Source organism: Colletotrichum gloeosporioides (assembly GCF_011800055.1).
Source record: "Colletotrichum gloeosporioides strain Lc1 chromosome Unknown consensus_9, whole genome shotgun sequence".
Taxonomy (NCBI): Eukaryota; Fungi; Ascomycota; class Sordariomycetes; order Glomerellales; family Glomerellaceae; genus Colletotrichum; species Colletotrichum gloeosporioides.
In genome coordinates this window covers 75,118-93,653 of record NW_025544654.1, presented here as the reverse complement: position 1 = coordinate 93,653, position 18,536 = coordinate 75,118, and the positions used below count along the sequence as shown (strand labels likewise).

Sequence of the window (18,536 nt, the reverse complement as noted above, 5' to 3'; positions counted from 1 at the left end):
CACAACTGCATGGGGAACCATGGGGATCAGCCAATGCAACAGAGTCGGCGAGAAGACCGGCGTCACCAGAACGATCGTCCAGTTGAAAGGCCGCGAATTGCAATGGTTTGATGATGTGGCCGAGTGACCTGCCAGCAGTCCCACCATCCCCAGATTCAATGTCAGGGGGTTTCCGCAACCCCAGGTTTCATGGGGGCTAGGCAGAATTAGGAAACTCGGCGACTTGTCCTAGACTTCAACCTTCGCCCGTGTGCACACGGCAGCTAAAAGTCGTGGCGCTCCCGGGACATGAAATAGCGGGGCCGGAGTTTCGGCCGGTGGGATCCTGAGTCGCGAGGACTGATGGAAGCGGGGAATGCCTGACGCGGGGCAGGATAGTCACAACAACTTGGCGAACACCATCTTGGGGAAATACATAGAAGCGACCGCGTTCGGCCAGGATGCACTATTGTTGCCGCTGATACAGCAAAGAGGTCAACAGTAAACGACATCTATCCCAAGTCAACATTGAAGCTGTACCAACCAAACATTGGCCCACGTTCCTCCAGGCTGGTTTCTATCTGGCGCTCTGTCTTCAAACATGTCGTCTTCAACCTTGCATACAGCCGCTATCCCTGCGGCAACGGTCCAAGTGCACGCCTCCAACCTTCTCCAACTACCCGACAAGACTTTGCTGTGCACCTGGTTCGGCGGCTCACAGGAGGGTCTGCCGGACATTAGCATCTGGCTGTCTCGGCAGGAGCCCGGCTCCGACACCTGGTCGAGCCCACAGAAGATCTCCTCAGACACCAATCGCAGTTGCCAGAACCCCGTTCTCTTCAGAGCACCAAAGACAGGCGATATCTGGCTGTTCCACACATCGCAGGATGCAGGTAACCAAGATGGATGCTACATAATGTCTCGAACATCGAGCGATAACGGCGTTACATGGTCCGAAGCGCGGAAACCCCTGAAGGGTGTCACTGGTGCATTCGTTCGCCAACCACTGGTGGTCCTGCCTGATGGGACTTGGATTCTGCCTGTGTTCCATTGTCGCTCAACGCCGGGACAAAGATGGATCGGCAACAATGATATTTCAGCCGTCTTCTACTCTCGAGATGACGGCGAGACATGGACTGAAAGTGTTGTCCCTGACAGCGTTGGCGCGGTGCATATGAACCCCATTATTCCGAGCAAGGAAGGCTCAGACTACATTGCTTTCTACCGCAGCCGTTGGGCAGACAACGTCTATCGATCCACCTCGTCCGACGGTCTCAATTGGACGGCTCCAAAGCCAACGCCCCTGCCAAACCCCAACAGCGGGATCTGCGCCGCTCGTCTGCCATCAGGAAACCTGGCAATTGTGTTCAACCGTTCTGCTGCAGAAGCAGGAATGGCCAAGAGAGAAGGCTTGTACGACGACATCACCCCTGAAGACGACAAGCGCCCCAATCAAGCGGCGGTCAACGGGAAGACGGCAATCTGGGGAACTCCTCGCAAGACCTTAACTGTTGGAATTTCAAGTGATGATGGTTTGACGTGGAGGGAGAGAGTTCTTGAGGAAGGCGACGGCTTTTGCATGACTAATAACTCCATAGAGAAGACTAATCGGGAGCTAAGCTACCCCAGCATCTTTGTTGATGCAGAGGAATCTGTGGTTCACGTGGCCTTCACGTTCCATCGCCAACATATCAAGTATGTTAGGATCAAGGACATCGAGAAATGGGTTGAGGAAGCATAGATCGACGCCAACCAACATTCAATACCCCTAGAATACGATTTCTTTCAAATCCTGCCCCGTGGATAAAACATCAGAAACACGTCGATTGATAATTCGTCTCAATAGACCTTTGGAATATTTTCAAACCAAGACGATCCTCAAATTAGATGGGAAAATGTTGCTGGCGACTTGAAGGGGGCTTGCACCTAGGAGTGGGAGATTGTGACTTCTTTTACTACGGGCCCGTTGCTGTTCCGCCTATACTAGCAACGCCGTCTCTACCTCTTTCATCATTGCTCCTATTGCCGTCCTCTATCTCAGCATAGCATGAAGTCTATTCCAATGCACGGGGAATTCGGGCGATCAATAAGCCATGTCGACTAATTGGTAGTTTCTGTATCTGTACGGCGTTTATGTACTCCATGACCTTTGCTTCTCGGTCGTTTCCAGAACACCTAATGTCTCCAAAGCCCACTTCTTGGTGGCATCGCCAAGAGGCAGATACGGCCTCCTCATCTCCCACGACGACTCGTCATCAATACCAATATCACGTCCAAGGAAGTGCCAAGCACCATACTTGGTCAAGGCAATACCCTTCTTACAAGCCCATTCTGCGTTTGCGACGTCAAACTGTAGCTTTTGGGCCTCCTCAAGCTTTCCGGCCGCCCACAGATCATAGACAGCAGACGTCGAGCCTGGGAAGATGTTGCCCATGCCGGTGACACAGCCACTGCCCCCAGATTGCAAAGTTGGGAGAAGGTAGTCGCTGCTACCACCAAAGACACCAAATTGCTCATGGGCAAACTTGCTCGTCAACCTCACAACCTTGCCGACATTTCCGCATGTCAGCTTGACTGCCACAATATTTGGGTGCGACGCGAGAGCAGTCAGTTGATCGGAGTCGAGATCCACACCGGAAGTCACGCCGGGGAAGTTGTAGATGACGATCGGGATGGGAGAGTTGTCAGCGACGTCGCGGTAGTATCCGAGAATCGCGTCGCTGGAAAGGGCCTTTGCCCAGTAACTCGGCGGCAGCAGCAGACCGAAGTTCGCGCCCGCGCTCGCAGCATCCCTGGCGTTCAGGATGGACTCGCGTGTTGACTGCGCTGAAATGCCGGCGACAATGGGGTAGTCTGGCTTTCCAAGATCTTTTACTGCGCGAGCGGCGGTCTCGACGATGGCTTTACGCTCGTCAGCTGTTAGGAGAACGAGCTCGCCGTTGGTGCCGAGGTAGACGAGGCCATGCATGCCTGCGCGCACCAGAGCCTGGCACTGCTTGTACATGGCATCATGGTCGACGGGCTGCAGAGGATCGCCGGCTTTATAGATCGTGACGACAGGGGTGTAAACCCCCCGGGGAAGGGGCTTGGATTTGGAGGCGATGTTACTTGAAGGCATGATGGAAATGTGGAATTACTAAGATAGTACAGGTAGGTGTCTGTGATCTTGGCTGAGAACGACACTCAGCGTTGTCAAAAATCGTCTCGTTTAAAGGTGAATTTTAAAATTGTTTTGCAGGTTGAGCCTGGAAAACAACCCCTCATAATGGTGAGACTCCAACTCCGATGCTGCGGAGACAGATGCGGAGAAGCACTCGGCCAAGCAAAACGACGGACCGTTGCCGGATTGTCGACCGATTTCGCAATCAGGTTAGCAGTCAAACTACGAACTCAGGACATCTTTCGTCCAGTGACATTGTGCCTAATTGTTGATACGTAAGAAACAGAACACTTCGTTACGTGGGAAGATGGATTCACGCACATCCGGGGCTGGTCCGGGACACTTGTGTAACGGCCCACATCGGCGAGAAAGCCGAACCATGGGGAATGGGCGGTGCGGAGGCGACAGGGATGCATCGCGCCGCTCGGGCATGACGGGGATGTCGCGATTTGTGAGGCAATCCGAACTGGCGGTTTTGCGAAAGCGCGGTCTGGAGTTGATGGGGCTTGGCAGGCGGTGGCGACTTGTCAAAATTGCTTTTCCATCATTCCGACAAGCAATATGTTTGCTCTGTCTCGACTTCGAGTGAAGCAGACTTGGGAGCTGAGGGGACTGGAGGAACATCATCGACCACTTGTTTTGTGACATCCGACCACCACCTTGAGACACCCGGTCCTCCCGAACACGAAACACGATGGCGACGAAAGCACAGGAAGGCAACGTGATCAGCCTTACTGATCTCAGCAAACACAACTCCAAGACGGACTGTTGGATAGCTGTTCATTCCAAGGTTTGGGACATCACTGATTTCATCAGCGAGCATCCCGGAGGTCCTTCGGGTAAGTTTTTTGCCCTACCAGTTCCGAGTCATTCGTCTCACCGCTATGATGCGTTCAAGTCCTTCTCAAATGCGCTGGCTCGAATGCCACAAAGATCTTCGACAGCGTTCACGCACCTGATATTCTCGAGGAGCTTCCAGAAGAGAAGTTCATTGGCGTCTTGAAGGATGCCACTCCAGACGTTCCGGCTGCAGCATCACAGCCAGAAGGCCAGAATGGAGTAGCTACAGCTCCGGCGGAGGTTGCGCAAACATCTGGCTCGGCGCAAGAAGAGGACGTTGTCCCACCTCTGGAGACGATCCTCAGCGCCCCGGACCTCACAGCTGTTGCGTCCAAGGCTCTGACGCCAAAGACATGGGCCTTCTACTCTTCTGCCGCAACGGATCTGATAACACATACAAAGAACAAGGAGCTCACGAGGAGGATCATGATAAGGCCGAGAATTCTGAGAAATGTCTCCCATGTCGACTTCAAAACCAACATTCTTGGCTTCAAAAGCTCGGCCCCATTCTTTATTTCGCCAGCAGCCATGGCGAAGCTAGTGCACCCAGATGGTGAGCTCGCTCTGAGTCGTGGCGCAGCAAACGAGGGCATCATCCAAATCGTAAGTAGTAATTGTCTTTGCACACAATGAATAGTAACTAACCCGGTTTCTAGATCTCAAGTAACGCCTCGTACACTCTGAAGTCAATCGTTAACGCTGCTCCACCGAACCAAACATTCTTCTTCCAGCTCTACATCAATGCAGAACGGCACAAAACCATCGAGATTCTGAGGTCTGCCAAGGCACTCGGGATCAAGGCTATCTTCGTCACAGTCGACGCGCCTGTACCTGGAAAGAGGGAGGCCGACGAGCGTGCTGCTCAGGCAGGAACCATTCGCTCAGCAATCAGCAATGCTGAAAGCAGTAAGGACAAGAAGGGTAGCGGACTGGGACGTCTCATGGCTCAGTATATCGACAAGTCAATCACATGGGAGGACCTTACCTGGATCCGGGAGGCGAGTGGAGTGCCAATCGTGCTTAAGGGCGTGCAAACTGCGGATGATGTCCGCCTGGCCGTCGAGTACGGGGTCGATGGTGTTCTTCTGAGCAATCACGGAGGTCGTTCACTCGATGGGTAAGTTTAATTCACCCCTTGCTTGTTTTGAGTGATGCGGGGGGCAGCTTGCGCTAACAAACATCATGCACAGCGCGCAAGCATCGATTCTTGTCCTCCTCGAGCTTAGAGAGCAGTGCCCCGAAGTCTTCGATAAGCTTGAAGTCTACATTGATGGAGGGTTCGAGCGTGGCTCGGACATCCTGAAAGCAATTGCACTGGGAGCAACTGCTGTTGGTGTTGGCCGGCCGTTCTTGTACTCTTTGGTATATGGTCAAGAAGGAGTCGAACACCTGGCGCAGAGTAAGTTGAATGTTTTCCGTGCTAGCCAACGTCGTTTCACAGCTAACTCAATTGTCTCTTGCAGTCCTGAAAGACGAGATCGAGACTTCAATGAGACTTTGTGGCATCACAAGCTTGAGCCAGGCGTCGCCGGCAATGGTGAACACGCTGGATGTGGATTACATGGTCATGTCAGAGGCGCAGTCCCGACAAAAGAGGCCTCTCAGAAAGCCGCGATCGAAGCTGTAAACACGGAATACACAGAAGATCCTGTGAATAATATATATTTATCATGCCCATTCAGTTGGAAATTCGTATCAGAAACCATATTTTGCACTGATGGTCCTTGAGTGAAGAAACATCTCTTGGTCATGGACTCACAAGTAGAGCCTGGCTGTCGATACGTCCTGCGTATGACTGAGACTTCTCCAAAATTTGTTCACATCGATTGACTCCTGATATGTAACAGCACATACAATGAGTCTTTGTCATCCCACATCCATTAAAACATGTATCTGCTAAGATAGGTACCTGAGTATAGACAGCTGGGTAATACCCCAGTTTACTTCTTCAACGTCTTCGCAAAAGCTTCCACAGCTTGCAAGATGGGTCCATCCGGCTCCAGACCCAGACTGTAAGCCCTGGTTACATCATAACGGGCCGGCCACGTGTCTACGATCGCCAGAATAGCAGGGTCCTTCTTCTCCTCAATCAAAGACAAAGCATCCTTTCCGCCGACCTTCTCCACAGCATCCAGAATTTCCTGTACAGTGACGGTGATACCAGGGAGGTTCACAACCCTAGAATCGCCGAACTTCTCCGCTGGAACATCCTTGACCTTGATAAGGTTCTTGACCACAGTAGCGGGACTGCAGACCCAAACCTCGAGGTCGCGGCTCACAGGTAGGACGTTCTTGATGCCCTTCAGCGTTTCGCGGACAATGCCAGAGGCAAAGCTCGAGGCTGCTGCCGAAGGCGCGCCGGGTCTGACTGTGACGGTGGGAAGTCGAACAATGCGACCATCGATCAGACCGCGGCGAGAGAAGTCTTCCACGAGCAGCTCAATCATGAGCTTTTGAGTGCCGTACGAGGTCTTGGGCTTGGGCACGATCTCGCTTTCACTGACGGGCTGGCGGGGGCCGTAGACGGCGCAGGAGCTGGTGAAGACTACCGTGGTGCCGGGGTAGTTTCTGCGGAGGTGGTCGAGGACGGCCCGGACCGAGTCAAAGTTAACGGTGTATCCAAGCTCGAGATTGGCTTCGGCGCCCCCTGACATCAGCCCGTGCAGGAGGTAGACGGCAGCAAACTTCTTGGACAAGAGAGCGGCCACCGCCGCGGGGTCGGTGAGGTCGGCCTTGAGCGACTTGATTCTGTCGCTCTCCCCTGCTACATCGACTGGTACTGGGGGCTGAATCACATCGGTGATTGTGAGCTGGTGGGAGGGATTGGCCTTGACGAGAGCGGAGACTAGCTCTTGGCCAACGAAGCCAGCTGCACCAGTAATGAGGATCTCGGTTGACATCTTGAACTGTTTTCTGAATATTTGGATGATGCAAACAAAAGTTTGGGCTCGATTAACTGCGAAGCTCTTGCGATGGAGAACCACGATCTTCACCCCTCATTGCCCCTCCTCCCCCTCATCAATCACTTTTAATCGTCCGATTTCGCTATGGTCTTACGGGGAACACTCGATTACGTTTTCGGGGAAGCTCCTCATTCCCGCTGCAACTCGCTGCGAAGTAGCCGAGCGTATCCGACAACATGCGGCAACGGAAATGCGCGCCAACAAGCTGCTGTGTCGTCGTTCGGACAGGTTTCCGGCGCAGGATGCCCAATGTGGACGTCGGCGAGAATACCGACACGTCTGGAGACTCGCGGCAATCCTCCGGATGGGCACTTCCCCGCACTGCGTGGGGCTTCGGTGAAGCAGGGGTTCGGGAGATTTTGGGCGGAGGAGTTGAGGCCGAGAATAGCGAGGGCGTGTGGGATGACGTGATGGGCGATAAAACAAAACCTCTAGATTGTTCAACTGTAATCAGACTGCAATGATACTTTGAGCTGGGCAAGTTTGATTGATCTAAGCAAATTCTTGATACCCGACAAAGTCCTGGTCAAAGCAAACAGATTAGCAATATGGAATACGTGAGGTGAGCTCCCAACCTCTGGAACCACGAAGTTGGCCCCTCACCTGTTGACCCCCTGAGTTTTCACCTGCGGTAATTTCGAAATAAAATTTTGAATCGTTATCTAGTCGGGTCGGGGTTCGGGAAATGCATTGTAGTAATACTAACAGGCATCCGCGGACAGGCTTGGAAACAGTGGCCTGAAGGTCTCCAAGATCATCCTCGGATGTATGGCCTTCGGCACCTCTCAATGGGAAGGCTCACCATGGGTTCTCGATGAGGCAGAAGGGTTGGAGTTGCTCAAGGCAGCTTACGATAGCGGCATCAACACTTGGGACACCGCCGACACCTACTCAAACGGTCATTCTGAGCTCGTAATCGGGAAGGCTCTCAAGAAGTTCAACATCCCTCGACAAAAGGTGGTGATCTTGTCCAAGATCTTCAACCCAGTAATGGACGACAACTCGAGGCCCGCGAGCGTCAACGACGGTCCTCTGGTCAACCAGATGGGACTCAGTAGGAAACACGTGTTCCACGCCGTTGATAAGTGCCTGGAGCGCCTCGGCACCGACTACATCGGTACGTAATTCTGTCATTCCAGGACCAAAGCGAGGCTAACTGTTGCAGATGTCCTTCAGATTCACCGTCTTGACCGCGAAACCCCGCCCGAAGAGATCATGCGAGCCCTCCACGAAGTCGTCCAGTCCGGTAAAGTCCGTTACATCGGAGCGTCCTCCATGTACACATGGGAATTTGCCCGTCTGCAATACATCGCGAAGTCCAACGGCTGGACCGAGTTCATTTCAATGCAGCCGTTCTATAACCTGCTCTATCGCGAGGAGGAGCGCGAGATGTTGCCGTTCTGCCAAGCAACTGGCGTGGGTGTGATTCCTTGGTCTCCGATCGCGCGCGGTATGCTCGCGAAGCCACTGGCAAAGGACAATGCGGACAGCACTTCGCTACGGGCGCAGACGGACAAGAAGACACAGGCTTGGTTTGCTGATGCAAACTTGGATATTGTCAGTCGCGTGGAGGAGGTCGCGAAGAAGAGGGGCGTCAGCATGGCGCTCGTGTCTACCGCGTGGGTGCTCCAGCAGGGCTGCTACCCAATCGTTGGGTTGAATTCCGAGAAGCGAATTAAGGAGACGGTAGAAGCACTGAAGTTCAAGTTGACGGAGGAAGAGTGTAAATACTTGGAGTCTGAGTACAAGGCCAGGGCCATTCAAGGCATGTAATTATAATTCAGTTCGCTGTTCTTCGAATATGCAATCTATGATACAAGTTCACGCTCTCCTGGGTATCAATCTACTAAACCCCCTCAACCCCCGGTCTTCATGTGTTGGGTCTAGACATCTGATACTCAACATTGGTGAAGTCTTGAGCCGGCAAGGTGGAACTTTCGGGGTTCAACGATGACAAGTCAAAGTTGAACACTGGCGACAAGCCAAAACTCATGTCATAGTCAAAGAAGAATTCCCCCTCGGAGCCGATGAATGTCCCATCAGTGCTCGGTGGTATTAGCTGTGGATCGATAGTACCATTGACGCCGTTTGATGCAGGCAATGCGTCGTGCAAGTGAGCCAAGGTACCATTTTGACTACGCTTTAACGTTGCAGCCATCCGTTCAAGACCTGGCGCCATGAGATTTGCAAGATGCCATTTCCCAGCTGGCAATGATCGGAAGTGTCTCACGAGACTTGTGCTCAAATTCCAGACGCGGTCAGGCTCTATCAGATCCCCACCATACTTCACGGCCACCTTGATGAGAAACATACATGCGAAGGCAGTCATGCAGTGAAGATACGAAGGCATGCCTATCACGCCAGCAGCAACATCCGGGTCAGTCAAGATGAAGTTGATGGTTGAGGTTGCGACGGAGATGGCTGTTGCTGCGCAGTCGAGGAAGTGGTAAGGTATTGGGCTGTCTCCGGACAGCCCACGAAAGATGTGTGAGTAGAGATGAAGTTTTGCAAAGTGGAAATGCAACTTGGCACCTTTTCGTGGAAAGCGGCCAATATTTTCTGACTCTTCTGTAAGAAAAATTAGCCCGTGCGATTTGTCATTTGACAATATTTTCTTACCTGGTAACGTCTCAGACCAATGCTTTAACCAATGGTCAAGTTCCTTGTTAAACTGCGTGATCTGATGAACATAGGATCTCGGTGTCGGTTGCCCCTTGTCTGGACCGAACAACTCTCGTATGCTGCCTATGATGCCTAGGAGTGCCACTTGACTTGCAAGACGTTTGTCCTGCTCGTTCGATACTGGGGACGCTAAGAAGCTCTCCCACTGTTGCATCGACGAGTCTTCCTGGACGATTGCTGGCCTCCCATACAGCGTGGCCAGGTGCTGGTCGCAAACATTGAGGATATACCACAATCTCGCTCCATCAGCAGCTTCCTCGCTCTTCTCCTCGATAGCGCTGGTATAACTATTGTGCAGATTGCATTCCGCCGCTCGCCGGATGGCGTAGCCTGACAACATCCATGACACGTCGCTCAGCCAGTACGACGCAACGCACATCGCCCGAAGATAGTCTCGGTCTACGCGACGGTCAAACATTGATCTTTCCGTCAGGCGACGGAACTCCGAGCTGCATACACCATAGATCCCGTTTGCTTGTGGGTCATGGAGAGCGGCGACCGTCAGAGTTGCGGCGGTGAGGATTGAACTCCTTCGTCGCAGTTCATCGAGCTGCTGATACTTGCAACCCACCCCGTACATGAAAGGATCGAGCCGATCGCGGTAGAGACGGAAAAGCCGCTCGGCATCGTCGAGCCGGAGAGCTCCGCGGGCGATGAAGTCGTGAAGGGCAGGACTTGAGTGTCCCTCAGGAGCATCCGGAGACCTTAGGGCTCGTAGTTTGGTGAGTGCGTACAGTGAGTGTATCGGTACGTGAGGGAGATTCTCGTCTTCGGGGGAGATTTTGGGAGAGTTGTCGCAAGAAGGACCATGGTTGTCCTGCCCTGATACACCAAGACGGTAGCCATTGCCATTGGTGGTTGATGCTGGCCGCCCGTTTTGTGAAGGAGAGTCTGTTGAGTTTCGCAATGTTGTGCTCTGAAGCGCAGCAGGCTCTGACGCCCCAACCTTCTTGGCGATCTCCTTGAGTGTGGCGTGGAGACTTTCTATGTCTTGCAGGACAGCCTCATTGTATCTATGTAAGATGTCAGTGAGAGGGTTTCTTCGACACCGTCGATCGGAATAGTCATTACTGTGTCTTCTCATCAATGATGCTCTGTAAGTTCTTGCCAAGAACGCAACCCAGATTGCGTTCGGAGCACCGACGACATGGTGGACCGCTCTCATCCATCAAGCATTTGATCTGCGTGTGCACAGTCAGCAAGGGGTCTTTGGAGTTTGGAGCATATCACAAACCTTGTGTTTGCGGCATGCTGCACAAGCCTTAATTTTACGGGATATTTGCGGAAAAGACCCTTCCCCGTTACCAGCAGTCAACAACTAAAGCCTGGGGTCAGTCTTTCACTCTCGCGACACGTCAAGGGCTGAAGATACCGTCATGAACTCCATGCCTTCATTGGCATCAGCCCAGCTACGTTTTGACATGGCCTTTAATGAGCACGGCTCACGCAAGAAGGCGGCGAGTTTGTCGATTCAAGGGTTCCAGAGTGTAGTTGGAGTCGGTCGTGAGGAGTGGAAGAGGAGAAGTTCGGCTGCAAAACACACGCGTTGAGTGGCGCCGGGCGACTGGGTGGTCGGCACTTGTGTGGAGAAAGAGACAGGGATGAGGCCCTCTCAAGATCAGGTGTTTCCCCGCGGCGGATTTGAAAGCAGTTGGAGATGATTGAAGGCGACGGAACGAACCCCGCTTCCCCGCATGACCCCCGCAAGTGGACAACATCGTGAAGCGGCTTCATTCTTTCCGGCTTATTACCAGATCCCTCTCACGTATGATTAAGCGCCTGGGATCTCAAAACTTTCATTACCTTACGTTTTGAGGCAGACGCTATTGTATGACAAGGAGTCCTGTACTACGCGTGAAGACATAGTAATGAATATTGATGGATTAGAACTAGTGTGTCTATACTCTTGCGGTGAGTTGCCAGTCTTTGCTACTCCAATGGCAGTTTTATGCAAGACGAAAGAGGATATGCTCCTGTAGAACTGTCGTGACGTCGATCGATGTATTGATAAGTCTCCTGATTCCAGAATACTATCGGTCAAGCCTTGCCTGACTTACAATCTCATCCAACACCCCATACAAACATCAGTCACAGTTACAGTCATAGTCACATTCACGCACACACCATGGCCATCTCCGTCCTCCTCGCAATCCTTAAAGGCTCTTTTCGGCCCCCGGCCGGGACCCCGTGGACCGTGGGAGATGACGTGAGTGAATACTACCGCAGCTGGGGCTTCACCATCTACCGCACCGCCTACGGCCCGGCCACCGACGCGCAGTGGCTCACCCTTCTCGACAAGATCCGGGCCCAGGCCGTCTCCGAGATAGACGGCTACGTTGAGGCCGGCGAGGAGGACGTCGCCCCACTGCTCAAGTCCCTCTTCTTGCTTGACGCCCGCTCCGATGCCGCCCTGCTCGCGGACAAAACCATGGACGAGGTCCGCGAGATTTACAAGCAGGCGGCGGTGGCCAGTCGCAGCTCCAGTGACGAAAATAACAACGATAACAGGCAGTCGGTGCCCCTCATGCACGACGGCCCCAACCAGCGCGCGTTCCTCCTTGCTGACGCCGAGGTGCTAGAGGGCGTCGACCGAGACTCCTACTTCTGGGTCAGGTGTGTCGAAGTTGATTTCGCCGAGAGAGATTTGGCCAAGACGGACGGCGCCCCGGGGGCTCGGGGGAGGGGTAGAGCAGCAGCCGGGGTGTGGTCTGGTTGGATGAAGATGACGACCCGCAGCGTGGTCGATTTGTGTGCCCAAATGCTGGTGCGCGATCTGGCTAGCATCGCGCCTGGTGCGAGGGCCGCGGACGAGAGGCCTGTGTACAATGCCGAGCTGACCGGGTCCTCGCTGACGAGCAAGATGTCGAGCGGCAAATGAGGCGATGGAGGGGAGGGCCGTGAGGACCCTGAACCTTGGGAGGCTTGGGGAAGATAAGTATGAATCATAGGATGGACTTAGATGGCTTTTCAGCATTATCAACATCTCCTATGGCTAACGAAGTCAGGATTCAGAGGTGTGTAATAAACTACAAAATTTTCAAACTACATATGTTAAAAGAAGCTCATGCTCAGGGCGCCCGACCGAGCTATTGCGTCGCTTTGAAGCCTGGTCAATAGCCAGTATCTGTATGTGAACGACATCCCTTGACAACTTCAGTGAGGGCGGAGTAAAGAAGAGACTTGCCTTCCAGCCGCAGCATCTGTCATTGCATTGTCAATGAGGTTACCGTCAAAGGTGTGATCCACTGCAAACCTCTGTCAAAATTCATTCAGACACAGGAGAAGCCGCGGTGGTCGCTGTCTCAATTTCGTGCAATTGTCCATTATTGCCGCCAACCAGGGTCGCTACCGGGGTTGCTACGTGTGCAAGTCGATGAGCATGGTCGTATGTCCGCCTCCTCAACCAGTCGTGCGGTCTTCACGCATTTAGCGACAGCCGTGGCCTGGCCCAGCCTGGGTACTTGTTCGTTCCAATTCTGGCCGCAGACCGGGCAGAAGGATTGCGATGCCATCATTTCAGCGCGACCCAGAGCTTTCCCCTAGTTCTTTAGACAAGCAACTGATGCAGCCTATCCGAATATTGAGGTTTCATACTGTGACAGATTCCACATGGAACACGGTCAAGTCGTCGTGTTGGAATATTTAAGGGACGACACCGACGCCGGCAGCGGATATACGGCTGAGTCTTGCGGTAGTCGTTCCATCTACCGGACGGCAGAACTGCAACGGTCAAGGCGAGCATCAGTGGGGTAAGGTAGCACATCTCCTGCTGTATATTCAACATTCCTGATCGGGCACGTCGGGTCACTAACAAATGCGCCACAGACTGGACCATCTCTGAAATCAGCGACAATTAAGCATGTATGGCCATGCTGCAGAAATCGGACGACGGCACATACCGAGATTCAGCGTCGGTCGAACTCTCCGGTGTGATCTGCCGGAACTACCGCTCAGTGGCTCTTGATACCGCCACTTACGATCGGCTGAACTTTTCGTTGGCCGAGCACACTTAGACGTCTGACACCTGCCCCAATCCGGAATGAAGCGTTCGAGCTACCCCTTTCGAACCGCCGTTCTTCGTATATCGCATTCGATACGAGCTCGCATAAAGAGCCCCAGATTCACCCAATCTTGCTTGACTGTCTTGCGTGATCCATACCGACAGCACCCTTTGCAACATTGTTTCTACGAGCGTCCTAGGATGGAGACGTCTAGCGCTCCTATTTGCAAGAAAACCTCTCGTCGAAACCACACAAAATCACGCAGTGGCTGCTCGGATTGCAAACGTCGCAGAGTAAAGGTATGCGTAGTCGAGTGGAGTTTGCGCGAGCATAGCATGGCTTAACTGAAAACCTCATAGTGCGATGAAGCATGGCCTGCGTGTTCCCATTGCGCTCGACGCAAAGTTACATGCAGTTTAACATATGCCAAACCCCTCTCCCTAGAAGGTTCTCCGTCATCAGAGCTCAGCCACAGTCCCAATCGTCGCCATGTCCGATCGGTGTTTGAAGCTATTTTGATGGCCAACCGTCCATCAAAATCAGACTACGGCGATGCCGTTATGTCGCCGTACGACACACCCAAGTTCGACCTTTCACGTCTTTCTGATCCCAATTTTTCGTCACTTTCAAATAGTCGAGACAAGGAGTTGATGCATCATTTTTCCACCCTCACCGTACACTCAATGGCCACTCGCCCGGATGTACTCCACATTTGGCAGACTATAATCCCTCAGTCATGCTACGAAAATGACTTTGTTCTTCACGGCATCTTAGCCCTGTCTGCAGCACACAAAGCCTATCTTCTCTCAGGCAATCGACAACTCTATCTCAATCTATCTGACTACCATTTCAATATTGGGTCAGAAACCTTCCGCTCTCAACTTTCAGACGAGGATGAGCGCAAAAGAAATCAGAAACCCCTATTTCTGTTCGGGGGCGTCGTCATCATACACATCCTGACATCAACGTTGCGTACGCACAATTCAGAATCGGACGCCATCGAAAACCTAGTCAGGTTAGCACGAGCTATAAAAGGGTTTCGTGTCATCATATTCTCATGTCTCTCATGGAGTGCCATGACCGACCTGGCCGCGTTGGACTCTGGATCTCGACCGTTCACGTCGAAGGAACTCGGTGAGATGTACGGGATAAACATTCTCTCCATCGATCCATGCGCATTCGTTGACTGACCGTCAAATATATAGGGATCTCTCAATACGGAACACAAACCTACCTTGTGATATCCTAGAGGCTCTTGAGGATCTTCAAGCATTTCAAACAAAAGATGCTCTTCCTGAGCCAGAAAGTCCCTATGAGAAGGCTACATTGGGCCTTACAGATATCGTCAAGACCCTGGCAGCCTGCGGCGTGTTCTCAGAGGCAGGCATTGTCCTTCGCTGGCTCTACTTTCTTGATGCAGACATTCTGGCAGACATAGAGACGCTACAGCCCTCGGCTCTGTTACTTGTCGCTTATTTCGCGGTGATTCTGGCATCCATGGAGAAGACGGTATGGTATCTCAACGGCTGGGGCGAAGCAATCATCAGACAGGTGGATCAGCTACTGCAAGAGGACTCAAAGGAGAGGAGCATTTTTGCATGGGCAAAACAGCAAATGCCACATAGAATACCTTAGTGAATTTAGGTGAATTTCAGCGTACTGACATTGAAAGTTTCTGTTTTCCTTTGGCAATTCTGCCCCACTAAGCAAAACTCGTATTCAAAATATGCATTTTCCCTAAGTTAGCGCTGAGCTAACAATTTCAGTTCGTTCGGCACCAGTCAGGGGAGTCTGAGACCCTTGCAGACTTAGTCGAGGCTTAGCTTCGGGGCGAAGGGAAGTAAATGACCCCGAAGCCCAGAAGCAAACCCTTGCAATCCGAGCTGGACGAAGTACCCGCATCTTAGCGGAAAGCTTTCCCGAACGTGAGGAAGGTAGTAGACAAAGCATATGGGAGGTAGTTTATACTGTCCTTGGTACCCGAGGCAATCTTCCAGGGTTATGGTTGAAATGCTTTGAGCAGTCCAGGTTTCGTGTATGAACACCACGACGAGTCTCAAGGGTACTTTAAAAAAACAGAGGAACCGATTTGTTCCCAAATCCGGGGGAGGCGTTGTCACATTCCTGGAATTGGTGAGTTGAATGATAAGAACTGACAATCGCCGCAGGAGAAAGTGCAAGGTCCATCGTATTTGCTTGAGTTACATACTCTGAGGCGAATCAATGGCGTCGTCAGTTTCCAATGGGAAGCTATGCCAAGCTCTCCCGACAAGATCTGTAGTAGGCGCCGCCCGCGGCCAGACCATCTCAACAATCCACAGGAAAATGCCGCCTACTTCTTCTATGGGATCCTTGTCATGTCGGTTCATGTCCTTGTCATCTTGGCCAGGAATCACAAAGTATTCTGCCCGATTTTCCGAGTTGACAAAGCGCCAAGCAATCCATGGAAGACCGAGGAGCGAGCAATATTCTCCAAAAGCAGTCCCAGTGTCGTCTTTGTTACTCATTTTGATTTGGTCGTACCCCGTGACGTCAACTTGTAGAAGTTCGAGACAAACGGCAGCACTCCTCTGCTTGGCCGCTGTGATCACTTCGACGATTGAGCGCACCAATCGTGCATCAACTGCTGAGTTAATGACAGCGGTCTTCAGGGCGCCTGTTGAAAAGCCCGGGTCCTTATTTGCCGTCACTCGCCATATCTCCCTCTCAAAGACGCCGTAGGCATAGTCTTCCACACCCATTGATTCCAGGGTCGCGCGACTGATCGGAGGCGGCTGAACGACAAGGGTGATGGACAGGTCTCGCAGGCGCTTGAGCTTCCCCAGAGCTCGGTACGACGCCACCTCTGATGCACCTCCCTTACGCCTGGGGATGCGCAAGGTGAGGCACTCCACGAGCGGGCTTCGTGCGGCGATTTCCAGAATATCCTTCTCTTGAAAGACGCGAGAATTGTACGTTGCCAGGTCCAAGGTCCGTAGACAAGGGCCTAGGACAGAATCCAAAGCGATTTCAGAACTGAGACCGCCTATTCTGAGTGTCACCAAGTGTGAGGATACTCTACGCAGGGCGTCCGCGACGACTTCCCAATACGAGCGGCGGTCGACATATGGCAATGCAATGTTCAAGTGCATTAGAGACGTGAGATTGCACTTTGCAAGCTCTTGTAGCGCTGGAACCTCCAACATCTTCAACTTGAGGACTCGTAAAACGGAGATGTCGGTAGATTCCCCCACACTTTGATCACTTCGTCGGACACGTAGAACCCTTGATCCATTTCGATGGATGTTAGAGACGCTGGCGATTGAGGAAGATCGAGATGGCTGACAGCCTCCCAGGGCTCCGGAGGGAAAGACTGCGTGCTTTCGTCGGGTACGGGACGCAAGTGCACCCTTTTCAGATTGGGGGCCATTCTAGTCACATGTCGCATTACAGCAGAGTTGTGTATGTTGTTCGGGTTTGGCTCTTCGTTGTTGTTAAATCGTCCGTAGTCTCCGTGACTGTTTGCGTACGAGTATCTGATGCTGTGCAAGCATGGCGAGCTTGCCAGCCGTAGCTCGTGGTCAGTCTCCTCGGCGTCTAGAACGGCCGCAAGGCCATGGCGGTCTTTGATGCTATGCAAGTGAAAATTGCGCAGATGAAGCCTGCAACTGGGATGATACTCGTGCAAAGTGGTGAGCAGGCATGGCGGGAACTGATTAGGGCATGCGTAGAGAAGGTCTTTCAGTCTTGGAAGCTTCTTGATGAGTTTCGCGAGGGGTTTCCAGAACCCGTCTGGTACTTTTGCCATCGTGTACTCATCCCAACCGTAATCTACGCCGTTGTGACCAGTGTCGTAAGATTCTTGAAGCCAGCCATCGATTCTAGTCTCGTCATCGACCCTTTCCGCGGGTGAGATTCGAGGCTTCCAACCGTCTCCCTTTGAGCGGGTAGAGCTAGCTGCCTTCGGGTGGACGAAGTCGGGAGGCGGAACGACGCCCACCACCACGAGTCGACGAACGTGGGCAAAAAGTCCAGAGATCTGTAGCACTGCGTGACATCCTGTTCCAAGTACCCGGGGTACTTGTCGAGGCCGGTGACCGCGAACTTGACGGTCCTCGCCAAGACGGCACTGGCCACGGAGCGGTATTTTTTGTTCGTCAAGGAGAAGTTGGCAAGACTCTTAATGAACCCGCTTTCGTAAACAAACTCGCATATTGTAAGGAGCTCTTCTGTGGCGAGCGAATCGAGTGACGCTTTTGGCAGCGGCATGTTGTCACCTTCAATGAGAGGTTGCTGTTTTGTGGATGTGCTTTGTGGAGGTTTAGCGTCATGTCACTGAATGGATCAATCGTCGCGTCATGTTACATTCACGCGTTAAAGTGGTGTTCCTTGTGGTGGCCACTGTTAACCGATGGTTTTTTAGGGTATACTTGCAACTAGCGTCACTCTTTGCTGCATCAAGACACTTAGAAGAATGAAAGATCATCGATTGAGCCACTTTACCTAGCCCGCGATATGACGCAGATGCCCACTATTTTCAGGCCTAGACGCTGATTGGATATATCACAAGGGATCAGCAATCAACCTCTAGTTTCCTCCTCATAGTCTGATTAGCCAGAAACTTTCCTTGAATGTTACTTTGAAAACAAGTGTCGATATTTCCAAGTATCCCAGCGACTGCTGAATAATACTGGTTTCCATATATCGCCACAATTTCTCCAAATGCCGTCTTGACGACTTTTCTAACTAGCCTAAACCATCGATCAGTCATAACAACTATCGACTACCTTAACTAAGATACCTTGATAAACCGTACGTCTATACACTGGTGTCAATCAGTGGTCGATGGGATAATTCAGACTTTACCTAGCGTATATGCACACACTGCAGTAGTAGACGAGACGTCATGGCCAAGTTTCCCCATTCGCGAAC

At 52.3% G+C, this 18,536-nt stretch overlaps 9 protein-coding genes across 9 annotated transcripts; 5 read left to right on the top strand and 4 right to left on the bottom strand.

The window, feature by feature from the left end:
* Positions 1 to 580: 580 nt before the first annotated feature.
* Positions 581 to 1,720, top strand: GCG54_00002998 (uncharacterized protein; the record flags this gene model as incomplete). The annotated part of the gene is made up of 1 exon (XM_045403077.1): positions 581 to 1,720. The coding sequence occupies one exon, from the start codon at positions 581 to 583 to the stop codon at positions 1,718 to 1,720; it is 1,140 nt and encodes a 379-aa protein (XP_045269980.1).
* Positions 1,721 to 2,110: 390 nt separating this feature from the next.
* Positions 2,111 to 3,097, bottom strand: GCG54_00002997 (putative 4-hydroxy-2-oxoglutarate aldolase; the record flags this gene model as incomplete). Its single annotated transcript, XM_045403076.1, has 1 exon — positions 2,111 to 3,097. The coding sequence occupies one exon, from the start codon at positions 3,095 to 3,097 to the stop codon at positions 2,111 to 2,113; it is 987 nt and encodes a 328-aa protein (XP_045269979.1).
* A 736-nt stretch (positions 3,098 to 3,833) lies between these two features.
* On the top strand, positions 3,834 to 5,606 carry GCG54_00002996 (Cytochrome b2; the record flags this gene model as incomplete). The annotated part of the gene is made up of 5 exons (XM_045403075.1): positions 3,834 to 3,978; positions 4,038 to 4,582; positions 4,636 to 5,096; positions 5,170 to 5,378; positions 5,443 to 5,606. 5 exons carry the CDS (start codon positions 3,834 to 3,836, stop codon positions 5,604 to 5,606), a joined length of 1,524 nt encoding a protein of 507 aa, XP_045269978.1.
* A 313-nt stretch (positions 5,607 to 5,919) lies between these two features.
* On the bottom strand, positions 5,920 to 10,773 carry GCG54_00002994 (D-erythronate dehydrogenase; the record flags this gene model as incomplete). The annotated part of the gene is made up of 4 exons (XM_045403073.1): positions 5,920 to 6,879; positions 8,846 to 9,510; positions 9,562 to 10,694; positions 10,769 to 10,773. 4 exons carry the CDS (start codon positions 10,771 to 10,773, stop codon positions 5,920 to 5,922), a joined length of 2,763 nt encoding a protein of 920 aa, XP_045269976.1.
* Positions 7,185 to 8,715, top strand: GCG54_00002995 (Versiconal hemiacetal acetate reductase; the record flags this gene model as incomplete). The annotated part of the gene is made up of 3 exons (XM_045403074.1): positions 7,185 to 7,349; positions 7,651 to 8,059; positions 8,108 to 8,715. 3 exons carry the CDS (start codon positions 7,185 to 7,187, stop codon positions 8,713 to 8,715), a joined length of 1,182 nt encoding a protein of 393 aa, XP_045269977.1.
* A 190-nt stretch (positions 10,774 to 10,963) lies between the features above and the next one.
* On the bottom strand, positions 10,964 to 11,358 carry GCG54_00002993 (uncharacterized protein; the record flags this gene model as incomplete). The annotated part of the gene is made up of 2 exons (XM_045403072.1): positions 10,964 to 11,033; positions 11,168 to 11,358. The coding sequence occupies 2 exons, from the start codon at positions 11,356 to 11,358 to the stop codon at positions 10,964 to 10,966; spliced, it is 261 nt and encodes an 86-aa protein (XP_045269975.1).
* Positions 11,359 to 11,749: 391 nt separating this feature from the next.
* Positions 11,750 to 12,502, top strand: GCG54_00002992 (uncharacterized protein; the record flags this gene model as incomplete). The annotated part of the gene is made up of 1 exon (XM_045403071.1): positions 11,750 to 12,502. The coding sequence occupies one exon, from the start codon at positions 11,750 to 11,752 to the stop codon at positions 12,500 to 12,502; it is 753 nt and encodes a 250-aa protein (XP_045269974.1).
* Positions 12,503 to 14,308: 1,806 nt separating this feature from the next.
* On the top strand, positions 14,309 to 15,260 carry GCG54_00002991 (uncharacterized protein; the record flags this gene model as incomplete). The annotated part of the gene is made up of 2 exons (XM_045403070.1): positions 14,309 to 14,766; positions 14,831 to 15,260. 2 exons carry the CDS (start codon positions 14,309 to 14,311, stop codon positions 15,258 to 15,260), a joined length of 888 nt encoding a protein of 295 aa, XP_045269973.1.
* Positions 15,261 to 15,826: 566 nt separating this feature from the next.
* Positions 15,827 to 17,873, bottom strand: GCG54_00002990 (uncharacterized protein; the record flags this gene model as incomplete). Its single annotated transcript, XM_045403069.1, has 3 exons — positions 15,827 to 16,816; positions 16,870 to 17,503; positions 17,623 to 17,873. 3 exons carry the CDS (start codon positions 17,871 to 17,873, stop codon positions 15,827 to 15,829), a joined length of 1,875 nt encoding a protein of 624 aa, XP_045269972.1.
* Between the last annotated feature and the right edge of the window lie 663 nt (positions 17,874 to 18,536).